The sequence below is a fragment of the Hemiscyllium ocellatum genome, chromosome 23, assembly GCF_020745735.1.
Source record: "Hemiscyllium ocellatum isolate sHemOce1 chromosome 23, sHemOce1.pat.X.cur, whole genome shotgun sequence".
Lineage (NCBI taxonomy): Eukaryota > Metazoa > Chordata > Chondrichthyes > Orectolobiformes > Hemiscylliidae > Hemiscyllium > Hemiscyllium ocellatum.
Genome location: NC_083423.1, coordinates 15,143,676 through 15,168,212, shown reverse-complemented (window position 1 = coordinate 15,168,212; position 24,537 = coordinate 15,143,676). Strand labels below are relative to the sequence as shown.

Here is a 24,537-nt window from a genome sequence, read left to right as displayed (position 1 = left end):
TCCAACATTGGCCTAACCAATGTGCTGCACAGCTGCAACAGGGCCTCCCATCTCAGTGCTAACCACTGAGCCACTGTGCTGCCCGTGGTGTCTATATGGAGCCATTGAAGGCAGTGTGCCATTCATGTGTTGTGCAGACCCTGAGAGTATGCAGGTGATTTTGAATCTTTAAAGCACCTTGGATTATTCTTCCAAAGCTCTCCATTTGTCCGACCATGTATTCCACTTTTAGGATGCTCCTTAAGCCATATCCCTCTGTTGAAGCTTTTAAGTACTTCTCCTAATACCTTCTTATGTGGCTTGGTGTCACAAGTTGGTATTTGCTCCTGTCAAACACTTTAGGATGTTCCAAGAGTATTAGATCAGTGTAATTCTTTGTAACTGCATGAAAGGTGCTTTAATAACTCTAGTACTGCATTCAAAGGTTCTGTGGCCAAAGGATGAAATGTAAAAGCTTTAAAAAAAACTCTTAAAATAAAACCCTCTGGGCCTCATTCCTATCTGCTGTAGTCTCTAACCAGAGCATATGTGGCCTGCTTGGCCACTATCACTTGGAGTCTGCCCACTTGGATCTTTCCAGCCTGATTTGATGCTTCTGATCTCCATGCAATAAGCCTCGTTTGAAACTGTTCATGAGAATAGGCTGAGATGATTGCAGAGTCAAATAATCTGCCAGCATTTGTTTTTGAAGAGCATGTATTTTTCCTATTCGCTTGTAGGATGTGGGCATCACCGGCTGGCCAGCATTTATTGCCTGTTGCCCGTGAGAAGGTGGTTGCCTTCTTGAACTGCTGCAGTCCAAGTACTGTAGGTTAATCCACAATACCACTAGGGAGGGACTTCCGGGAGTTTGACCCAGTGACAGTGAAGGAACGGTAACATATTTCCAGATCAGGATGGTGAGTGGCTTGGAGGGGGACATGCAGATGATGGTGTTCCCATGTATTTGTTACCCTTGACCATTGATGTGGTAGTAGTCCTGGATTTGGAAAGTGCTGTCTAAGGATTGAGAGTTAATATCTGCAGTGCATCTTGTCGATAGTGCACACTACTGCTACTGAGTGTAGGTGGTGGATGCCATATATGCTCATGGATGTAGTGCCAATCAAGCGGGCTGCTTTGTCTTGGGTAGTGTCAAACTTTGTGTCATTGGAGCTGCACTCATCCAGGCGAATGGGGCACAAGTTTCACACTCCTGACTTGTGCCTTGAACGTGGTGGACAGACTTTGGGAGTCAGGAGGTGAGTTACCCCAAGCAGTGTTCATAGTCTCTAACCTGTTCTCGAAGCTACTTTATTTATACGGCAAGTGCATATGAGTTTCTAGTCAATGGTAACTCCCAAGAATGTTGATGGTGGGTGTATTCAGTGATGGTGATAGAGCCATCATTGAATGTCAACTGGTGGTGATTAGATTGTCCCTTATTAGAGATGATTGTTGCTTGGCATTTGTTTGGCATTCATGCTATTTGCCACTTGCCAGTCCAAGTATGGATATTGTTGCTTTTGAGCATGGACTGCTTCAGTACCTGAAGAGGTATGAATGATGCTGAACACTGTGCAATTATCAGCAAACCTCCCTATTTCTGACTTTATGATAAAGGGAAGGTCATTGAATTAGTTGAAACTGGTTGGGCTTAGGACACTACCCTGAGAAGTTCCTGCAGAGATGCAGCAGCTCAGATGACAGACCTCCAACAATCATGATCATCTTCCTATGTAGGTATGACTCCAATCAGTCAGAAGAGCACTCTCTTGGATGAAGCATTGAATCATTTGTAACTGAGGAGTTAAAGCCCATGAATTGACTCTTGGAGAGGGATAGAAAGCTTTTAAAACAAACAAAAGAACTATGAGCAGGAGTTGGCAATTCAGCCCCTTGAGCCTGTTCGACTATTTTAATATGATCATGTCTGATTACATGTCAGCCTCAACTCCACTCTCCTGCCTGCTCTTTAACTCTTCACTCTGATATAGTAAATTCCATAGATTCACAACCTTTTTGAGAGAAGTAATTTCAACTAATTTCGGTTTAGGGCTGAGAGATACCATTTAAAACAATGATCTCTCATTCCAGATAGCCTCAGATGGGGAAACATCATTTCTATGTCTGCTTTGTCAATCCCTTTTAACAATTCGTATACTTCAATTAGATATTCTCTCATTCTTTTAAACTCCAGAAAGTATATGCCTAAACTCTCCGTCAGACAAGCTCTTCATTTCTACAATCAATCCAGTGAATTTATTCTGAGCTGCTTCCAATACAATTTACATCCTTTTTCTATTAAGAGGACCAAAACTGTACACAATGTTCCAAGTCTGATCTCACTCATGCCTTGTACATGTCATGACTGACTGAGAAAAGATGTCTATTGAAATAGCATACATACTCTGTACACCCTTGTGTAGAATGAATTACTTTTGAATCATACGCTATGCTGTTTCATTCAATTCCCACAATGGCTGAGGTCATTGTGAAGGTCCCACCATCTCAACCTTGTCCCTCATCTGAGGTATGTGAACCTCTGGTTAAACTCCCCATCAGTTGCCTGTATTGAGAAACCAGCCCTATGGTCCTCTGAGACTGTGGCAACTTCACTAACAAATGATTTTGAAAAAAACAATTTCTTTTTCTTGCAACAAGACCTATCATCAAAAATGACCAGGTACTCTATATTTGATAGAATTTCCTGATGAAGGGCTTTTGCCTGAAACATCGATTTTCCTGCTCCTCCGATGCTGCCTGACCTGCTGTGCTTTTCCAACACCACTCTAATCTAGACTCTGGTTTCCAGCATCTGCAGTCCTTTTGTTTTACCTAGTTGTTTTTACCTATATCTGTTGTTAGCTAGCTGGGTCATTGGGTCAAAATCCTGGAATCCTCTTCCAAATGGTATTATAGGTCTACCTAGAGCAAATGGACTGCACTGGTTCAGGAAGGCAGCTCACCAACTTCTTAAGGGTGACTAGGCATGGGCAGTAAATGCAGACTTGACCAACAAAACCATTGTTTAATGAGTGAATTTTAAAAAATGGAAAATTTGCCTGCAAGACTTCCTGCTATTGCTCAAATAGTCCTTTTTAGCAGGAATTTGAGCATAATGATTTAATACTTAATTCAAAAGTTAGCAATCCCAACAGTTTTTTTAATAAAGAATTATTATGAATTATAGTAGATCATTCTACTCAAGTTGATCTGTGTCAATGTTTATAATTCACAAGCATTCACGTACCCTACTTTCTCAAATTATATCAGCATATTCTTCCAGGCTTTTTTGTTCCCATGTCATCATCTTTTTCTCCCCTTTTTAAATAATGAAATAGTAAATTAGTTCGTTGACTGTTGTAGAGACATAGGTGAAACACTCAAGTCATCAATGGGGTTTGAACCTACAGCCTTCTGATTGTGAAGTCAGCTGGTTGTGAGGTGTGCATGGCAAAGGCTTCATATGATACGTAGTGCTCATTTGCATTGATATGTGACCTAATTTGTACAGCAATAAAATAGTACAGTTATCTTTTAATAGCCACTTGGCATTTTACTGATTCATTTTTCTCATTTGTGAAGAAATCAGAAATGTTATTAATTTTATCATATTTGAAACTTGAATGTGATAAATTGAAAACCTGTGAATTTGTTTTTATAAATCTCTACTTGTGTGATGGATGGTGACTCATTTGTGACTTTAGGGCTTATGAATTATGTTCTTAGTGTTAGGCATGGAAATTAAAATGGCATGCTGGGTGTTCTGATGACTCAAGGGGGATAGTTGAACCCAGTGGAGTCGAGTTTAGTCAATAGATCAGGGTGAGAATGGCAACAAGTCGCATCTTGTACTAAGTTAACACACCTGTCTTGTTTTATTTGATTACTTTCAATTAACTCTGCTCTAGTGTTTTGTTTTTGCTGCTGTAACTACAAACTTCATTGTCTTCACAAGCTTGTTTAATGGTTGGCATGTTAGCCCTGAGCACCTGTGCCTTTATCTCTGTCAGACTTTTTTAACTCACCAGCACACCCTCCGATCACCACCTTCATCCTCTGACTGCCACATTATGTGACATTACTTCAATTAACCCATATCCTGCCATCACCCTCTAGTGCTGAGCTCAACTGGTCCAGCTAAAGGAAAGTCTCTGCTTTTGCTCCAACCTGTGTACTATTTCTCCCATTCACTGGATCGTGCTGTTAACTCTCTGAAGCTGCTTTGTACTGTTGTTCTGGCACTCAATTCTTCTCATCAATTACCTCCCACTTTTAGACCATAAGACTGTTAGACACAGGAGCAGCAATTAGGCCATTCAGCCCATTGAGTTTGCTCTACCATTCAGTCACGGTTGATAAATTTCTCAACCCTATTCTCCCACTTTCACTCTGTAACCCCCTGATCTCCTTAATAATCAAGAACCTGTCTATCCCAGTCTTAAATATACTCAATGACTTGGCCTCCAAAGTCTTCAGTGGCAATGAATTCCATAGATCCACCACTCTCTGGATGAAGAAGTTTCTCCTTACCTTCATTCTAAAAGGTCTTCCCTTTGAGGGAAGGCTAAGGCTGTGCTCCCAGGTCGCAGCCTTTCCTAATGTTATTCCCTCTGTTGGACCTTGGATAGTCACCCAAACTTTACCAAAGTCACCTTTCACACTTAAGCTGAGTAATGGACTTGTATGGCTGTTCTGGCTTGATTGGTAAGTTCAACCAGGGATGTGTTTTGCTATCTTTGGCAATAGCTGAATCAATTGGAGTACAAATGCAATCTAAAGCCCCTCTTGGTCACTGCTAACTAACTAATCCATCTTATCTTTATTTGAGTTTTTTTTAACATACAAGCAGTCTGTGGAATCATTTGTTTTCCAAATCGAGGCCATATACTGGGGTGCCTTTGTTTCCTTCAATCTCCTTGCTAAGCCTTTATCTCCACTCATCACAAATTTCATTAAGCATGAACTTCCAGCCTGGCTGCTGCCCATTAATAGCACTCATCTGTTTTACTTCAATAGGTTGACTTCAAGGTCTGTGTTCCAATTTTTAAGTACTGCACACGCTCCTACAACCCGATTTGGATTATTGCTTTATGCTGCATTTCACACTTGTATCCTGCCATATCCAGATCAATAAAAAACCTGTTTGTTTGTGCCTTTTGTTATTTTTTTGGCTCGGTTGCAGACTTGTGATGCATTCTGGCTTTTTTTTAGGTAGGAATGTTACATAAATATTCTGCCTGATACAGTTGAAGTACTAAATTAGCTTCGACGTCTGGAGTAGGGTAAGGAATTAGAAAGCAGTGTCATGCTGATCATAAATCAGTGGCGGGTGGGTATCACATTACAGCTGGTTTTGGGTCAGGTGTGATTGTTATGTGATGAAATAATTTGCCAACACTCTCAATATAGAAAAAGATGAAAGAAAGACTGTGGTGGTTATGAAACCACAATTACTCAATAAACTTTGGGAGAAATGGCTGTAAAATTCTTTTGAGTGAAGAGAAAATTTATGATGTATCAACAAACCTCCTATTTTAGCCAGGAACATTGTTGTGAAACTTTCTCATTTCAGATTTAAAACACTGGCCAGTGGTGTACTTAAAACTTCCACTCTACTAAAATCTCACTAGAGCTATTAAGGGGAAGTGTAACTGTTTGTCCATTCTCAGACTAGCCATTCTGCTGGCCTCAGTCATCCAATGGGTTTCTAGTCCTCACGATGAGGTTATGTTTGCTTCCTGTTATGTTTAACAGGAAACCTCCAGTCACAGTAAGTGAGAAGTTAACATCCATCCCAGTTGTACTCAAACTTGGATATCTGGCTGATTTTTGTGTTAACATATGCTTTTCAAACTGGTACTGCCTCCTGTGATGAGAGTGTGGTACTGGAAAAGCACAGCAGGTCAGGCAGCATCCGAGGAGTAGGAGGATCAATGTTTGGGCATAAGCCCTTCACCCTGCCTCCAGTGAGACCTGTCATTGCTTCTGTGAGTTATAGAAAGTCTAGTTTATTCTGTTCACACTGTTGTTTTTAAGATTGAACTTGCAGAAAATCTAAGACTTGGCAACTATCATTTCATTTTTTTCCCCCTTTTCTATCGACGTTATTTTCTTATTTTCCCAGGATGTTTCTGACATTCAATGAATGCAAGTTGTTTTGTTTTGTGAGGGAAGACAATAGTCTCTAAGACCTACTAACTTGTGGTGCCCTTCACTGGTGTTAGTCCTGGCCCCTTGTGCATTCATTGCAGTCTAAATAAAGGCAGTGCAGACATAAATGGAAGTGAAAAATATCAGTCACTTTATGGTTAGCATGTGTTGGATAATACTTTCGACTGGCTGATGAGCGCATAGCAGTGCCCTGTCCCATTAATCGAACTAAGGTCTAGACTCAAACTGGTGTCCCTTAACTTCTTTGGGACAAAATAATTTTTCACACTGTAAAAGAAATGCTGGTTTCATTCCTGACTTGATGTACTGTACTTCTACGCCAGCCATGGTTCACAATGCCTTCAGTTGAACTGTTCTTCACTTTGTAGTTACCAAGTGTTGCATCTTGGAAGGGAAATTTGACCATTCCTTAGCCCATGCCTATATCAATAACATTAGCAATGGAAAGGCTCGAGAAACATCTTTCTTTTTTGGGTAACTATCCATAAAGAACCAGTTGGCTTTTTCTTTTTAAAAAAAAGAAAGGCTTGTATTTTTCACCTCCAGATGTCTCAAAGCGGTTTACAGCCAAAGATATACTTTTTGAAGTGTAATCACTGTTGTGAAGTAGGGAATGTGGCAGTGCATTTGCAAACTGCAATTTCACACACACAGTAATGTGATAATGGTTGGATCTCTAATTGAGAGATAAATGCAAACCTGTGCTCATAATGCCATACCAATTTCATGCCCATCTGAGAGGCTGTTTGGGGCCTTTGTTTGTTCCAACTTTGATCCTGCTACATTCTTCAGTTCTGCAGTGGACTGACAAACGTTTCTTTTCATGTGCTCCAATCCTGATATACAAACTGATTCCACAAAAGGGCCACAGTTAGCCGAAAAAGTTAGTGTCTGAAATGCTTAAAGATACCTTGCCTACATAGTTAATTAATGGGGTAGGATCTTCCTTTTAGAGAATGATTTGCCTTTTGCATGGTGGTAATATCACACCTCAAGCACACTGAAACTGATAAACCTATTCAAATAATTGATTAGTATTATAAATTAAAATTGATGGCGTTTTCCATTAATACACATGGCCTCAAATTGCACTTCAAACTAATAATCTATTTATAACTTTCAGTAGTTGAGTTTAGGAATTATGTCATGTTAGTTGCTCTTTGTTTTTAAAGAAGACATTTGGATATTTCAGTCAAGTCCTAAGGGTATGTTGCACTGTCTGGTGCTTTTAGATAAAACATTGAACTGATCTCATCTGCACATTTGTGAATGTAATGGGCCTATGTGACTCTTCCAGGGGAGTTGTTATTTAAAACAATCTGAATGTTCTTTCCCTACTCAGATGTAGAAACTCTATCACTGTTACACAAGCCTCTTGATCAGGACAGCAGATACTTTCTCATCACCCAGTCGTAGAGTCAAAGAGATATACAGCACGGAAACTGACCCTTCTGTCCAACCCGTCCATGCCGACCCAACCCAATCTAATCCTACCTGCCAGCATCCAGCCCATATCCCTCCAAACCTTTCGTATTCATATACCCATCCAGATGTATTTTAAATGTTGCAATTGTACTAGCCTCCACCATTTCCTCTGGCAGCCCATTCCACACACGCACCACCCTCTGTGTGAAAAAATTGCCCCTTAGGTCTCTTTTATGTCTTTCCCTTCTCATCCTAAAACTATGTCTTCTAGTTATGACCTCTCCACCCCAAGGAAAATACCTTGTCTATTGACCGTATCCATGCCCTTCATGATTTTATAAACCTCAAAATGGTCACCTCTTCGTGGCTCTCCACTAGTCATAGACCACTCCAGGGAAAACAGCCACAGCCTGTTCAGCTTCTCCTTATAGCTCAAATCCTCCAACCCTGGCACCATCCTTGTAAATCTTTTCTGAACCCTTTCACGTTTCACAACATCCTCCCGATAGGAAGGAGATCAGAATTGCATGCAATATTCCAAACGTCACCTTCACTATCCTATCTATCTGCGGCTCCACTTTCAAGGAGCTATGAACCTGCACTCCAAGGTCAGCAACACTCCCCAGGACCTTATGATTAAGTGTATAAGTCATGTTAAGATTTGCTTTCCCAAAATGCAGCATCTCACATTTATTTAAATTAAACTCCATCTGCCACTTCTCAGCCCATTGGCCCATCTAATCAAGATTCCGTTGTATTCTGAGGTAACCTTCTTCGCTGTCCTCTACATCACCAATTTTGGTGTCACCTGCAAACCTACTAACTATACCTCCTATGTTCATATCCAAATCATTTATATAAATGACGAAAAGTAGTGGACCCAGCACCGATCTTTGTGGCTCTCCACTAGTCATAGGCCATCAGTCTGAAAAACAACCCTCCACCACCATCCTCTGTCTTCTACCTTTCAGCCAGTTCTGTATCCAAATGGCTCAGAACTCTGGCGCTGGTGGGATTTGAACCCAAGCCGCTTGGTCCAGAGGGTGATGTGCTACCATTGCATCACAATAGCCCTTTTTTGTCTGCAGGAGTATATTTATCCTCAACTGGTTGCAGTCAGCACAAGATCTGATTGGTTGATATTAGTTGGTATGAGCAATGTAAGCTTTTTGGGCTCTCAACACTTTTCTTTGTGCATTCATGGGACATGGGTGTCACTGGTGGGGCCAGAATTTATTGCCCATCTTTAATTGCAATTGAGAAGATGGTGGTGAGCTGCCTTCTTGAACCACTGCAGTCCATTTGGTGTAGGTATACCCACAATTCCTTTAGGGAAGGAGGTCCAGGATTTTGACCCAGTGACCGTGAAGGTGCAGCAATATATTTATTTCCAGGTCAGGGTGGTGAGTGGCTTGGATTGGAGCTTGCAAGAGGTGGTGTTCCCATGTATCTCCTGTACCCGTCCTGCTGGATGTTGGTGGATGTGGGTTTGAAAGGTGCTTTCTATGATGCTTTGGTGAATTTTTGCATTGTGTAGATGGTACAAACTGCTGCTAATGTGATGAAAGGTTGTGAATCTGGTGCCAATCAAACAGGTTGCTTTATCCTGGATGGTGTTGAGCTTCTTGAGTGTTGTTGGATCTGCACTCATCCAGGAAAGGGGTCAAGTAACCTGGAGTGAATTGTATTGTTTCACATTCTCTATTTCATGGGGAACATTTTTGGAGCTCTTTAGGGGAGCGAGATGTGATGGTGAATACGGAATCAAATTATTTGATTTCATTCTGGTGCAGCCAATTTTTTAAAAAGACTTTTCTGAAGCAAATGTTATAAGACTCAAAGCAATGTTGTGGGGTCATACTGGAGGATTTATTACCTACACACTGAAGGGGCTAGAAATGTCATCCTTCATCAATAATGTTGAATGTTTCATTGGGTGAATCCTGCCTGGCACTTTGCCAAAAAAAGGAGACACCATGGAAAGAAAATCATCTGAGGAACAGATTTTGTTCGGGCAATGGGCTGGGCTAAAATAGTAATTTATTCCATTTACAATGGATGATGAACATTGATTTAACATTATTGTTGAGAAACCTTTGATTTAACCATTGCCTCTCTATTTTCTTTGCAGCCAGTTCCCATTGATGACAGCTTCTGCGGACTGGACATTAACGCTCCTTTAGGTGGCTCCACTCTCATGCAAGGCATCCCCCTGTTCTCTGAAGACCGAGACCGAATGAGCTCAGTGATTTCTTACGTTTACAACGACCACTCACTGGTATTTGTGGGGACTAAGAGCGGCAAGCTGAAAAAGGTAGGAGGAGCTGGCTTTCCCCAGGGAGTCGCTTTGATGGTGTGTGAAACAATGTGTACACCCAAGTAGTTTAGTGCTTTTATTGTTTTGTTGTTCCAAGTTGTCCATTTGCTGTGGATGCACTTTCAGAATGGTTTCGATATGGCTTGAGTATCTTTTATTACAACCAGCAACTGTGTTTAGAATTTATGACAAAGTTAATGCTTGTAGACTGCGAGAATGCTTGTAGACTGTTTTGTTGACCATTGAAATGAAACAAAACCAATATTTTTGGGGCAGGATTCACACTCAAATGGTATGTTGCCCTGCAGTGGGTTGGTGACTGAGAGGTTGTTTTTAGTTAGTTTTAATCAATGTGCTCAGTCACGTTATAACACCAGCCTGGAGTAGGTGAAATGTGGCAGGGTAAACTGAGCAGCGATATTTTCTTTTTTGCCATCACTCTGTTCCAATGAACAATTTGAATGTCAGCTTCTCAAGGCAGCTGAATGGACAATTCCTCGGGTAGATTTGTTTGCATGTCTCAGCTTGCTTTGGTTAGATTTGGCACTGCAGCTTGCTTTTTGGATGGGTTTAAAGGAATTGAACAATGGAAATGGTGGGGAGGTGTTCACACCTGGTTCCAGAGGGAACATGCTGCTGTGTTGTACTGTGTCCAAACCTGGGGGGTCTTGACTGCTATAATCTCAGCCACTCTTAAGCTGCTCGTTACCTCATCTGGCCCCACTCCGCAGAAGTATTCACTTTGTTTGGGAGCAGGTTACAGTGCACTGTATTCAAGTCTTATACAGCACAGTGATTATCATTATAAGTCTAAAGCAGCTGGATACTTTCCACGGGGGCGCAGATGCTCTCCAGTACATGTGCAAGAAGGTAACCTGGAAACCAGGCAGGATTAATGTGTCTCAACTTGAATAGCTCATACGTAGTACAGAAGAAACATTTAAAACTGATAACCCTGTATACATCTTAGTTGAGTTAATATATGCGCTTGCACTATTCACAGATAGTTGTACATGTGGAAAAACACGCTTGAGTTAAGACACTGGGTCAGAGGGCAGAAATTGGACTTTCCCATAATTCTGATGGTCTGCAAAATCCAGGCAGAAAAGGAAAATGTAGCTGTTACCAGGCAGGCTGAGAGAGAAATTCAATGTGATTAACCAAGAAAACTGCGAAGTAGTCAGTGTGATGTACGTTTTCTCTCTCAACTTTAATTATGTATAAAAAATACTTGTTCCTCCTTGTCTCTCTTGACTAGAGTATACATAGGTTAGCAAATCTTATCCCCCAGAGAGGTTTGAAGAGATGACATCCCTGTCTCACAGCTGGACAGTGATGCTTGTTTGGCCCACAGAGGACTGCCTTGCAACTTCATGCTAATCTATGAGTTCCCTGACAACACACAGATTCATCATGTTGTCATTGGACATTTCAGTATGTTAAAGGCACTATCAATTGTTTGGACCACTTCAACAATTAGAATGATCATGGGTATGTTCTCAAAGAAAACTGTCCCATCCTATTTGCAAGTTAAAAGGAATACAGGAGGTCAGTCAGGGAGCAGAATGGAAGTTTGTTTAGCAAGCCATCATTTTCAGAATAATAGTTTTTATTTTTGAAGTTTTAATTTGGATTTGACTTATTGAAACTGAAAAATTACCACCAAAATGGGATATTTTGACATTACATTGGAATATCTGAGCAGCCCATGTGATTGAGAATTGACTACGGATGATTCAGAAGGTTGAAATAAGATGTACTTTAATGCTCTCTTGGGTTCTTTGTCATAGAATAGCATCCTTATAGTGTGGAAGCAGGCCATTCAGCCCATCGAGTCCACACCAACCCTCTGAAGAGCATCCGACCCAAACCCATTTCAATCTCTATAACCCTGCATTTCCCACACCTCCCAGAATACTATGGGCAATTTAGTGTGGTCAATCCACCTAGCCTACACATCTTTAGACTGTGGGAAGAAACCAGAGCACCCAGAGGAAACCCATGCAGACACAGGGAGAATGTGCAAATTCCACATAGACGGTCACTCAAGGGTAGAATTAAAGCTGGGTCTTCAGCACTGTGAGGCAGCAATGCTAACCACTGAGTTACCATGCCATCTGTAACACATAGGAGCAGAAAATAGGCCATTCAGCCCATTGAGTCTGCTCCACCATTCAATCATGGCTGAGAAGTTTCTCAACCCCATTCTGCCGCTTTCTCCCCGTAGCCCTTGATCCCCTTGACAATCAAGAACCTATCTATCTACGTCTTAAATATACTCAAAGAGCTGGCCTGCGCTGTCTTCTGTGGTAATGAATTCCATAGAGTTATCACTCTCCAGCAGATGGAGTTTCTCCTTATTTCTATTCTAAAAGATCTTCCCTTTACACTATCCTGGGCCCTCAGGTCATAGTCTTTCCTACCAATGGAAACATCTTTCCAACATCAACTCTATTCAGGCCATTCAGTATTCTGTATATTTCAGTTAGACCCTCCCCCCTCAGCCTTCTAAACTCCATCGAGTATAGACCCAGGGATCCTCAAACATTCCTCATATGTTAAGCTTTTCATTCCTGGGACTAGTCTCATGAACCTCCTCTGAACTCTCTCCAGGGCCAGAACATCCTTCCTGAGATATGGGGCCCAAAACAGTGCACAATATTCCAAACATGGTCTGACCAGAGCCTTATACAATCTCAGAAGAAAATCTCTGCTTTTATGTTCAAGCCCTCTCAAAATAAATGCTATCATTACATTTGCCTTCCTGACTACTGACTCAATCTGCAAGTTTACCTTGAGAGAAACCTGGACTAAAATTCCCAAGTCTCTTTGCACTTTTCTCCCCATTTAGAAAAAAGTCTATGCCGCTATTCTTCCGTCCAAAGTTCATGACCTCACTTTTTCCCATGTTGTACTCCATCTGCCACTTCCTTGCCCACTCTCCTAACCTGTCCTAAGCCTTCTGCAGCCTCCTCGCCTCCTCAATGCTACTGTCCCTCTACCTATCTTTGTATCATCTGCAAACTTAGTCAGAGTTCCCTCAGTTCCTTCACTGAAAAGTCGTGGTCCCTGCACTGAGCCTTGTGGAACATCACTTGTCACTGGCTGTCATCCTGAGATGGACCCTGTTATGGACCAGGCCAGACCCCCTCAAAACATTTCAAGAAGGTAGACCCAACCGTAATTTTTCTAGGTGTTTTAAACAGGTGTTAAGTGTATGTAACAGGAGCGATACAGCTGTCCCAACCACTTGGTTTTAAACAAAGCAAAGACTTAAAATCAGTCTCAAGTAGATAAACCTAGACATATTGGAACCTCTGATTTTACGACCCCTCTGAAAAAACCCAAGGATACCATAACCTTGTTAAAGAAGCAGCATTGTCACAACCCTTTTATCCGCAGTCTCTGCTTTCTGCTAGACAGCCAATCTCCTATCCATGCTAACGCCTTGCCTGTAACAACATGGACTGTTATCTTACTTTATTAGTCTCCTGTGCAGAACCTTGTCAAAGGCCTTCTTGAAGTCCAGGTAGATAACATCCATTTGGTTCTCCTTGGTCTAACATGCTAGTTACTTGAAGAATTCTAGCAGATTTGTCAGGCATTGATGAAACCACACTGACTTTGCCATGTTTTAACATACACTTACAAGCATTCAGAAATCTCATCCTTCACAATGGATTCCAGGATCTTGCCCATGACCAAGGTCAGCCTAATTGCTCCCTTTGTGCTGCCCCATCACATCCTACTTCTCCCGGTTTAAGAATAAACCTATTTTTGAAACCATTATTGCTGCAGAAGTTGACTTAATTCCAGCATTAGGTGATGAGACTCCCTGCAAGTGCAATTAATATGCAATTTTTAAAGTGGAGAATTGAGTTAATCTACAGGGGGCCTGAACCAAGCGACTTGAATGTGGAAAAGGGATGTTATCCTAAAAGGTTTATGTGCTCAATTGGAGTGCAAGACTAAATTAATCCCTCTGTTTTATTTTCTCTGATTACTGAGTGATATCTAGATTCTGCTTCTAAGTCAAGTAACAAATATTTAATTTTGAGCTAATTTTAATGACTCTCAAGTGTCAGGATTAATTGTGTTTTGAGATTTCATTGACAGCATCTCTCTTTTATGGTGATTAATGTCTGGAGGTTTCCATTATTTGATTTACATATTAAATAGAGACTCATTAAAAAAAACAGGATTGCTAGAGCAGAACTGTTCCTCATCTCAGATTGGCCATCATGCCAGCATTTGGAATGAGTTCTTTCTTGATTGAAATTTTTGTCTTGGAAAAGTATGGAATAGGTGAGAGGAATCTTTGCGTAATGTACCCCAACACTGATTGTGTAGTGAGATATAACATATGTAGGAGAGAAAACCACCTCTGCTCTGCACCCTGTCACCACTGGCCCTGCTTTGTTCTACAAGTTTTGTCATGATAGATAAATGTTTCCCTGACCCCATGTACGTGAACCACACAGATACAAGTGGGCACACATTTGTTTTGAAGCTAAAATTGCAGGGCATGAGGGAATAGCAGGGACTTTGGGAAAACTGGATAGGCGTTTTAAAACAACTGGCACAGACTTAATGGGCTGAAATGACCTTTCTGTTTTACATGATTCTACAAAAGGCTCACATCCACCTAGGGCCCTCTACTTGTCATCTAACCTCATGCCTGGGAACTTTCATCATCACTCTACAGCAGTAATTTGTGTAAGACACTGACTGTAACAGCATTGCTTTTAAATATGCTTTCCATATCTCACTCAACAATTAGGAAGCTCTTTCAGCTGCTACTAATTGGTGCCAGTGATTAGTATGTTTTTTAAACTTTTAAAAATGCCTTGTCGGGGGCAATAAAGCCTTCCTGAAAATTAATGCAGAAGGAACACAGCTTAGTTTAGTGCAAGGTGTTTCAGTAAATAAGTCACCCATGTAACTCTGTTTATACAGTACATGTCATGTACCTGACAGTGATGCTTGTGATTTTTTTTAAAAAGCTGATGGAGTATTTGTACAAGTACCTGATCGAAGAGTGTTGACTGTTTTCAGATCTTGTATCTGCTCTTCTTTCTCCCAATGGTCAGATGAACGGGTCAAATAGAGATTGAAGCCCCCTAATTGAAATATTCTGTTTTGCAGCTAATGCCAAATGACCTTTCTTGATGATTTTTAAGGCTTTTTTGGGATCAGAGATGCAGAATCACAGGATAATTACGGTAAAGAAGGATGCTATTAAGCCCAACATGTATGCACAGTTTTTGAAACGAGCATCATTACTTAGTGCCAATCTCTTTTCTCCTCTTGCACACTATTTCCATCCAAATAATCAAGAGGGGATTACTAACAGGAGGTACCATACCTCCCCTATCTTTGCCAACCTTCCATAACGTTCCACATTGTACCTCTGGTGCCCAGTACTTGTGCATCGCTTTGGTTCACTCAGAAAGTGGTTAATGGTCTCCAGTTAAAACCTGCAACATGCAGCTGGATGTTGTTCCATGGTCCTTTGGTAGTATCCATTTTTGGTTGGTGAGTCTGGTTAGCAGGCTTTGATTGTTGGGCCGCAATAGTTGAGCCCACACTGTGTTGGCCCTTTTCCAGCAGCAGTTATATGGCGGCCTTGGCTGGAACATTTGTATTTCTTAGTCTCCTTTTCCACCTTCCCACCCCCACCTTTTAAATGAGGGCAACTTGAATTCAAACTTAGCATCCTCATCACTCTCGGACTGATATCTACTTACCTGGGACCTTTGACTGCTTATGATTGAATCTCGCTTTGCTTTGCTGCTTAGTGATCCTTGCTGAAAGGCCATATTGCATCAGGCTATAATGAGAATTGGAGTCAAATAGCCTGTTGGCACTTACATATGAACTTTAAAGATACAGTTCCCTGTATCGTGCATCCCAATAAGAGTGCATTTATTTACTGATAAGTTTTAGAAACAAGTAGAAAAGGTAATGGCTCATTTGGCAATGCTGGTGAGCTGTGTAGTTTCATTTTGGGTTGGAAAAAGAATCAAATCATTAATTAACCTTCAAGAGAGTGGGGAATGAGAAGTGGTGTTGTTTGCCCATTCACTAAAACAGGGGGCATTTTGTTCTCTGAAGGCCAGCTATGATTGCCCTTCAGTTAGGAACTGATCGAATGGCTTGAAGTGGGAAAGGGAAGGTGGTAAATGTCAATTTTTACTTGGGCATAAAGAAAATTGGGAGATATTTGAGCTTCTCAATTTTTTAAAGGAGGTGCTTAAGAGGTGATTTTTATAGAGATGCACAAGATCATGAGCTTAATAGATAAGGGAGATCTGAAATGCCACCCCAATTTAAGCCATGACAATGGGATCAAGAGATGTAGGAACAATGTAGAGAAAGACCCTTCTTGAGGGCATTCTGCAATTGGGAATGAATACTGACCTTGTCAGTGATGCATAGTTCCCATTTTTGAAATCTGATATTTGTACAGTTGAATTCCGTAGTTAACTGAATTATAAAATTGCATGTACTGTTTACAAACTGTGAATGTCTCAACAATAGCATACTCATTTTCTAAATACCTGGTGCTGAACAGTCATTCAGCAACATGATTGCAATTTGATTAAAGGACAATGACAGTAAAAGTGTGTTTATGTTTGCTATTAAATTCCCTTGGTATGAAACAAAGCAAAAATACTCTAGGGCTGATTGATTGCATTTTCCTCCTTCCTAACCAGCCCATCCATGCAGATTTGTACTCACTTGGTAGACAAGAATGGTTAATGATGTTAATCATCTTGATAATGTATACCTATGCAGGGCATTGTTTAATTAGTATTTAGTCTCTCTTTCAAAATTGCTCCGTTTGGAAAGGGAGAATGCGGTATCCTTTGAAATGCCAGAGGCCAATGTGCAATATCACTCCATAAACCCAAACTTTAATTTGACTCAGTTTCTAAGTTTCTTATTTAAGGGGCTATTTGGTACAATTTGTTTCATTGTAAATAGCTAGCTCACTTCAATGGTTAGATCTGTGCCCAGGCGATGTTACTTGGAGAAGGAGCCTGTAATGTCCACTGCTAAACTTCAAGCCATTTATTTTATCATGAAGAAACCCTGGGACAAAGACTGGACATTTGGCTGGGTACTTCAGAACCATTGATGAGTTGAAACTGATTGGGTCAGTGAAGAGCACTTGAGCACACTTGTATTTCTTGATTTTACACTTCAGGGATATGAGACCCTATGATGGAAGCACTCGGTTAAAATCAGCCCTTTGGTGAAAAGTCAGATGATGGCATGGACCTAGTATTTAATAATCAGGGAGGTCATTGCACTGTAAGCTTCTAAGAGGGCTTGGTGGAGGGGAGTGGGTCAAGTGTTCTATTCTTGCCTTCAACCTTCCTCTGCCTCAAACCCTTCAAGCCAGGGTTTTCCGATTGGCTTCATTGCTGAATCTAGTGCAGAGTGCAGTGCCTGTCCCTGAGCAATACTTGGGTGAACACCTATTGATCTTGATCAGGGAATTATTGTATCAGCTCATGTGCTTGTGATTTTGTGGAGATTGTGACTATTTCTGCAGTCCTGCTAGCCCGGCTGTGCCCAGTTTATTTGCTCAACACCCACATTGGGAAGTACATGCGCCTGCTTTGGATGTCATGCTTCTAATAATAGGATAAATCATTGGGACCTGATATGATCTACCTCTGAAATTTTTCTAACTTACAGCTTGGTTTGTGTATGTGTATGAGTGGTGGGCAGCTGTTGCTATGCTCAAATTTACCAGTAGAACTGACAAGTGATGTAATAAGATCCAAACACCACAAACAAGCATTTATATAGCATCTTTTATCTAGTAAAACATTTCCAGGAACTTTACAATGGCTATTATTAAATCATAATTTCTCACCAATGCTCAAAACTTGACACCATCCAAGCCAATGCTGCCACTCAATTGGCACAACACATACATTCACTTCCTCTACCATTAAAGCTGAGTAACAGCAGTGTATGCAATCTATAAGGTGCACTGCAAAAATTCACTATGGTTCCTGAGATAGCACCTTCCAAACCCAAGAACATTGCCACCAAGAAGATCAAGGGCTGCAGATCCTTGGGGAAATGGACCATCTACAAGTTCCCCTCCAAGCCACTCACCACACTGACTTGGAGTATATTGCCATTTCTTTTGTGTTGCTGGGTTAACATCTTGGAACATTCTCTCTAAACCAAAATGTGATCTGACCTAAAACAAAAGGACTAGCAGTTCAAGATGACAGCTCACTGCCACCTTCACAACAGCAATTGGGGATGGACAATGCATGTTAACCCAGCCAGCAACACTAACATCTCATGAATGAACAAAGAAATAAATTAGGATGGGTGACAAAAATAAAAGCTTGGTCAATTGGCAACTTTTAAGAAGCATCCTTTATCTGAGGGAGAGATGTTGCGAGGGTATTCTGCAGCTTGAGACCTACATTTCCCTTTGACACTTGGCCAGTTTGAGGTACCAAGAGTACATATAGTCTCCTTGGAATTGGATATTAGATTGAAATTCATGCTTCAGGAAAAAATGTGGGAAGAGTCTGGAGAGGGATTTGAGATTGAGAATGTTATTTTTCCTCCCAACAGCTGTGGAAAGTGGGGGTGAATGATATTTTCAAGGTTAAGGTGATAGTTTTTTGATAAACTTGTGCATCAAGGGAATCAAGGCAGACAGGTACATAAAGTTGAATACAATTGACCAGTAGAATCAGCTTGATGGGCCAAATGGCCAATTCCTGTTGTGTTCTTGGCTATTACCGCCACCTTGCCTGGGAGTGACAATGGAACCAGTATTGAGGTTCTTTGACATGATCTGATGAAAGGATGGTTGAGAGTGAGACAGCAAACAGTTAAGTTTTGCTAATTCAGTGCAAATTTTAAAATGGGAAGTTTGACGTGTAATTTTGATAACCCCACAGAACAATTTTTAGCAACATTTACAAGAATGGTTCACATTTAAACAGCCTGATTACCAATTATAACCTAAAGCCAGAAAGTGAGAAAACAGCATTCCAACAAGGACCTAATAAATTATTTATACAAAGCAATTAACGTACCCAAGGAAACATGATGCCTTATTGCAACGTAGATGAGTGAGAAGGAATGTTTTCTACTTGTGGGGTTGACCTCATTATCCAAATTTGAGAACTATTAGATTTCCGAAAGCTAAAATTCATCAAGAGGTAACTTAGATCTAAGGTTAAAATCAACCAGGTAAAAACAATGACTGCAGATGCTGGAAACCAGATTCTGGATTAGTGGTGCTGGAAGAGCACAGCCGTTCAGGCAGCATCCGAGGAGCAGTAAAATCGATGTTTCAGGCAAAAGCCCTTCATCAGGAATAAAGGCGGAGAGCAGTCAATACCTCATTTCAATCAGCATCTCTGTCACAGAAATGATTTAGTATAAAGAGAGACTGTAGAAAAACATTGTTTCTTCAGCACTTGAGAGGTGATCTTGTACTAAAAGGATTAGGGCAGGTTAATCCTGAGCTTATTTTCCAAACTGAACGTTGGCGTCCGAACAAAAGAATGTAGGTACCAATTCATATGAGACATGTTACTCACAGGGGTTAATCAGACTGGAGGAAGGCAACTTTAACTTGAACTATTTACAACCACAAGACTGTCCTTTTCAGAAAAGGCTGAACCAATCAGGTTTCTTTTTCTCTAGCAGATGGCAGTGATGTATCCTGCTAAAGGTGTTCAGAATACCTGAAGTGTTTGACAGAGTAGAAATAAAGAGATTGCTTCAGCTTGTGGGTGAGACCAGAACTAGGGGCTGTATATAAAAGATGGTACTAATATATCCAAAAAGAAATTCAGGAAAAACCTCTTTACATAGACAGCGGTTAGAATATGGAGTTCATTCTCTCAAAGCATTGATAAATAGCGTGGAGAGAATCTGAAATCCATGTGAGTGAAAGGAACAGAAAGGCCTGTTAATAGAACGAGATGAAGTGGGATGGAGTGGAGGTGGCTTGTGTTGAGCATACTCTCCACCTACTGTTGGTTTGAATACCCAGTTTCTGTGCTATCGGCTCACTACAACTATGTTGAGGAATAATGCTGGTAAGCTAATAAAGGTTAGATTGGTTCATGACTTGGTGTCTCTTTTTTGTGCAAGGAAGTTTGGCACTTTTAGCTTTTGCAAGTAGAAGTATTTTCTGACTTCACTTTTGAAACTTTGGCTCTAACTTTTTTTAGATTATGCCCCTTGACCTAGACTCCGCATCGAGCAGCAACAGTTTCTCTCTGTCCAACCTGCCTATTCATCCCCCTTTAAAATTGTGAAAACTTTGTTTAAAATCATTCCTTCACCTGCGCTTCATGGAGTGCTATCATAGTTTGTGTAATCTCTTTGTAATTTAACCCTTGGAGTCCAAAACCCACTATCCTACCTAAGTGGGCTTTGGACTGTTCACTATACTCCATCTGTGATCTGTCTTTGTAAGACTGTGTAATTTCTACCTCCTTGCATTCCAGTCCAATAGATAGTAAGGCCAGCATTCCATCAGTCTTTTTTTGGACCAGCTCATGACGTTTCAGTGATCTATACACCAGTCTCCTAAGTCTCGTTATCCATTTATACCATTTGGGAAATATTCTGATACCTCTTTTTTTTTAAGGTTTAAGGTGATCGTCACATTGACCCACATTGCAATCCAGTTGCCATGGATTTTCTCGCTTGCTTAATTTATTAAAATCTGCTTTGTGATGTAATGCTTCCATTCACATCTTACAGGCCTCTTATTTTTTCGATTTATGGATTTGTCAGATGTCAAAGTCATTAATCAATGCCATAATTAGCTGCGGCCCTAATACAGATGTCTGCATGACACCACCAATCCCATGTGGAAAGGAGAGGAGAAGCTAGACTTGTATTTTAAATTTAAAGACATCTATGTTGGCATGAAAGCTGAGCAAGCTGAAGTGAACTGGCATATTAAACTAGGAATAGATCAATAGAAGCAGATAGATATAGGATAGATGTCAGAGGTGTGTTCTTTACTCAGAGAGTAGTAAGGGCATGGAATGCCCTGCCTGCAACAGTAGTGGAGTCACCAACTTTAAGGGCATTTAAATGGTCATTGGATAAACATATGAATGATAATGGAATAATGTGGGTTACATAGGCTTTAGATTGGTTTCACAGGTTGGCGCAACATCAAGGGCTGAAGGTGTACTGCGCTGTAATGTTCTACGTTCTATTTCAGAACACTCAGAATAAATATATTCCTACTATATAGGAAAATTCTAAAGGGAGATCTTGCCATAGATGGTCAACCAGAGAAGTTAGGAAAAGCATCAAACTTGATTTGCAAAGATAATTTGTACCTTAGATGTTTGATTAGAATGTAAAAAAAAATGGATTGCATGACTGGAAGATTTATCAGGCCAAAAAGATAGAATGCAGGAAGAAGTTCGCTACAAATGTAAAAATGAATGGATTGTCTAATGAGGATTGATTGGACAGGTTGGGCTAGTTTCTACTGGGGTTTCCAAGGGTAAGAGTTGGCTGATGTGCACAACACCCTTGGAAAAGAGCAAGTAACAGTAGAAAGTAAGAATGGGGAGAAAATAATAGATAACAAGAAAATGGTGAATGAAATGAACAAATACTTTGCTTCTGTCTTTAGGGTAGAGGATACAAAATGCATTGCAGTAACAGCTTTAAGTCAGGGGATGGAAGGGAGACCGAACCTTAATAAACTTATAATGATCAGAAAAGTGGTACAAAGAAATGTGATGGAGCTGTGGGCTGATGAATGTTTAGGTCTCGACTGACTTCAGATCAGGGATTCATGAAATGTGCTTAATGAGATAACAGATGCATTGATGTCAGTTCTCTAAAACGCCTGAGATTTGGGAAAGGTTCCATCAGACTGGAAAGTAAGAGCTATAATCTTTTGAGTCAAAAAGGAAGGGAGGCAGAAAACAGGAAATCACGGGGCCAGTTAGCCTGATGCCCGTCATTCGGGAAGTGTTACAATTGATCATTAATAACTGGGCATTCAAGGTAATCAGGAAGAATCAGCACATATTTGTGAACGGAAAGTCATGGGTTACCAATTTATGAGATGTCTGGGGAGTAAAGTGCTGTGGATAAAGAGCAGGTAGTAGATATGCTGGACTTGGATTTCTAGAAGGCACTTGATAAGGTGTCACCTCAAAGATTCATGGGGAAAATAAAAGTTGATGGTGCAGGGTTACAATTCTGGCATGGATTGAAGATTGGCTGGTAGAAAATAGCGTGCACAAAATAGGTCCTTGTCTGAGTGGTAGAATTTGCTGAATGGAGTCCTACATGGGTCTTTTCGCTGGTTAGATGTTTGGAATGAGTGGGTTGTCTAATGAGGATTGATTGGACAGGCTGGACGTGTTCTCACTGGAGTTACAAAAGGTGAGAGATGACGACTGAAGTGCAAAAGATCCTGGATGGTCTTGACAAGGTGAATGAGGAAGGATATTTTGTTTTTTGGGTGAGCCTAGAAATAAGACCACTGTTTTAAAAATTAGAGGTCACCGTTCTAGGGCAGAGGAGAAATGTTTTCGTCAATTGTATAACTTTGGAATTCCACCACAGGTGGGGATGGGAGCTGGGGTGCAGAGGTTAGTGAATATTTTTAAGGCAGGTGGATGGATTCTTGTTAGAATGAGTAATTGAAGGTTATTGGAGTGAATTGGAATGTGGCGTGTAAAACTGAGACAGATCAGCTGTGATTTTATTGAATGATAGGGCAGACTCAAGAGGCCAGATGTTCTGCTTCTGCTCTCATTGCTCATATCCTGGGACTTAAGAGGACCTGCGCTTTAGCACAACTCTTGTCTCCTGCTGTTTGGTCCATTTCCAAACCAGCTTCCTGAGTGGTTTTATCAAATGCCTTCCAAATGTACATTTAAATAACCTCTGTAGATGTTCCCTTACCCACTAGTTTAATCACCTCTTCAAAAAGTCACGCTCATCAGTCATGACATACATTTTGTAAATTCAGTCTGGCTTCATCTTTTCAATGTTTTCTGTAAATCTGTCCTTAAACTGGACTCTGGTAATTCCTTATAAGAGACTTTAAGTGATCTGGCTTGAATTCCCTGGATTGTCCCTCTCTTGCCTTTCTTAAATAGTAGAATGAAATGAGACTTTCTGATCCCAAGGAAAAGCTTCTGAATTTGAGTCTTTTGGAATCTCACAGTTATTGTCACCCCCACTTTCCTTTAACATCTTGGAATAGAAACCAGCTGAGGACTTGACACCTGTTAATGCCATTACCTTCTCCTTTATTACTTTGTTTATTTTGAGTACCTGTCCCTGATTGATTATAATTTCCTCTGCCATAATTACCCTTCCTCTTCTGTAAATATTCTACAAAGTAATTATTCAATATAGTGACCACTTTTTGTGGCTTGCTAGCTCAGTGGTTAGCTCTGCTGCCTCACAGCTTCAGAGGCCTGGGTTCGAATCCAGCTTCGGCTGACTGTCTGTGTGGACTTTGCACATTCTCCCCCATGTCTGCGTGGGTTTCCTCTCACTGTCTAAAAATGAGCAGGCTAGGTAGATTGACCATGCTAAATTGCCAGTAGTGACCAGGGATGTGCAGCTAAGGTGGATGAACATGGAAAGTGTAGGATTACATGGATAGGGTCTGTGTGGGGTGCTCTTGATGGGCTGAATGGCTTGCTTCCACACTGTAGGAATTTTATGATTTTCCTATTTTACTTCAGTTTTAATTAGGCAAACACAACCTCTTACCACCTTATTTTCTCTTCTATTGTCTGATTTTGATATCCCTTAAAATGTTCTTTATTGCTCCATTTTTGTGGTTCTTGGTAAATGTATTCGTTTATTTTCTTTGTATCAGTTTTTGTATTTTGGCATTTCTTTTACTTTCAATTGTATCTTGTCCCTTGTTTTAGTTTTCCATGTTTTTTTTCTTTTTGCTCCTTTTGGCAAGCAGACTACTTGGCTTCTTAAGGATGTAATCAAGTTCTGAATCCCAATTTTTTTTAAACACATCCCATCATTGGATAAATGTTTATGCTCTGTTAGACTTTGAAATAAATTTGGCTCATCACTTTTTTTTGTATTAATTTTCCATTGATGAGAATACCACTGGCAAGGCTGGCTTTTATTGGTCGTCCCTAATGACCCTTGCATTGAATGGGAGGGTAGTTCATTCAGCCACGTTATTGTGGATCTGGACTTGCATGTAGGTCAGACTGGGTAAGGATGGCAGATTTCTTTCCCTAAAGGGTATTAATGAACCAGATGGGCTTTTAAAAACAATAACTGATATTGGTAGTGATAAATTATCTGATTAGCTTTCAATTCCAGATTTTATTTATGAATGAATTTGAATTCCACCAGATGGATGAGTTGGAGTGAATGTGTATTGAGCAGAGTCTTTGGATTATTAGTCCACTGACATTACTACTATTTCACCATCGTCCACTGTGACCTTCCCCCTTTTAAGGTGAAAAAGCTGTCCTGCTCAGGTGTTCAGATACTCATCACTACATATCTGATTCTCGTGCAGCAATTTAAAACCTTGGCTGCTAAAACTAGGCCTTTGTTTCATGTTTTGAGAGTGTGGTGCTGGATGACTCTCCTGCTCC

At 40.6% G+C, this 24,537-nt stretch overlaps 1 protein-coding gene across 2 annotated transcripts in view; it reads left to right on the top strand.

Annotated features, from left to right (window-relative positions):
• The window catches only part of plxna4 (plexin A4), a 630,201-nt gene that overhangs the window by 12,885 nt on the left and 592,779 nt on the right, over positions 1–24,537 (top strand). For both annotated transcript variants that reach the window (XM_060842703.1, XM_060842704.1), the window contains exon 3: positions 9,713–9,895. In XM_060842703.1, the coding sequence (XP_060698686.1) occupies positions 9,713–9,895 (183 nt within the window). The remainder of the gene's footprint in view (positions 1–9,712; positions 9,896–24,537) is intronic.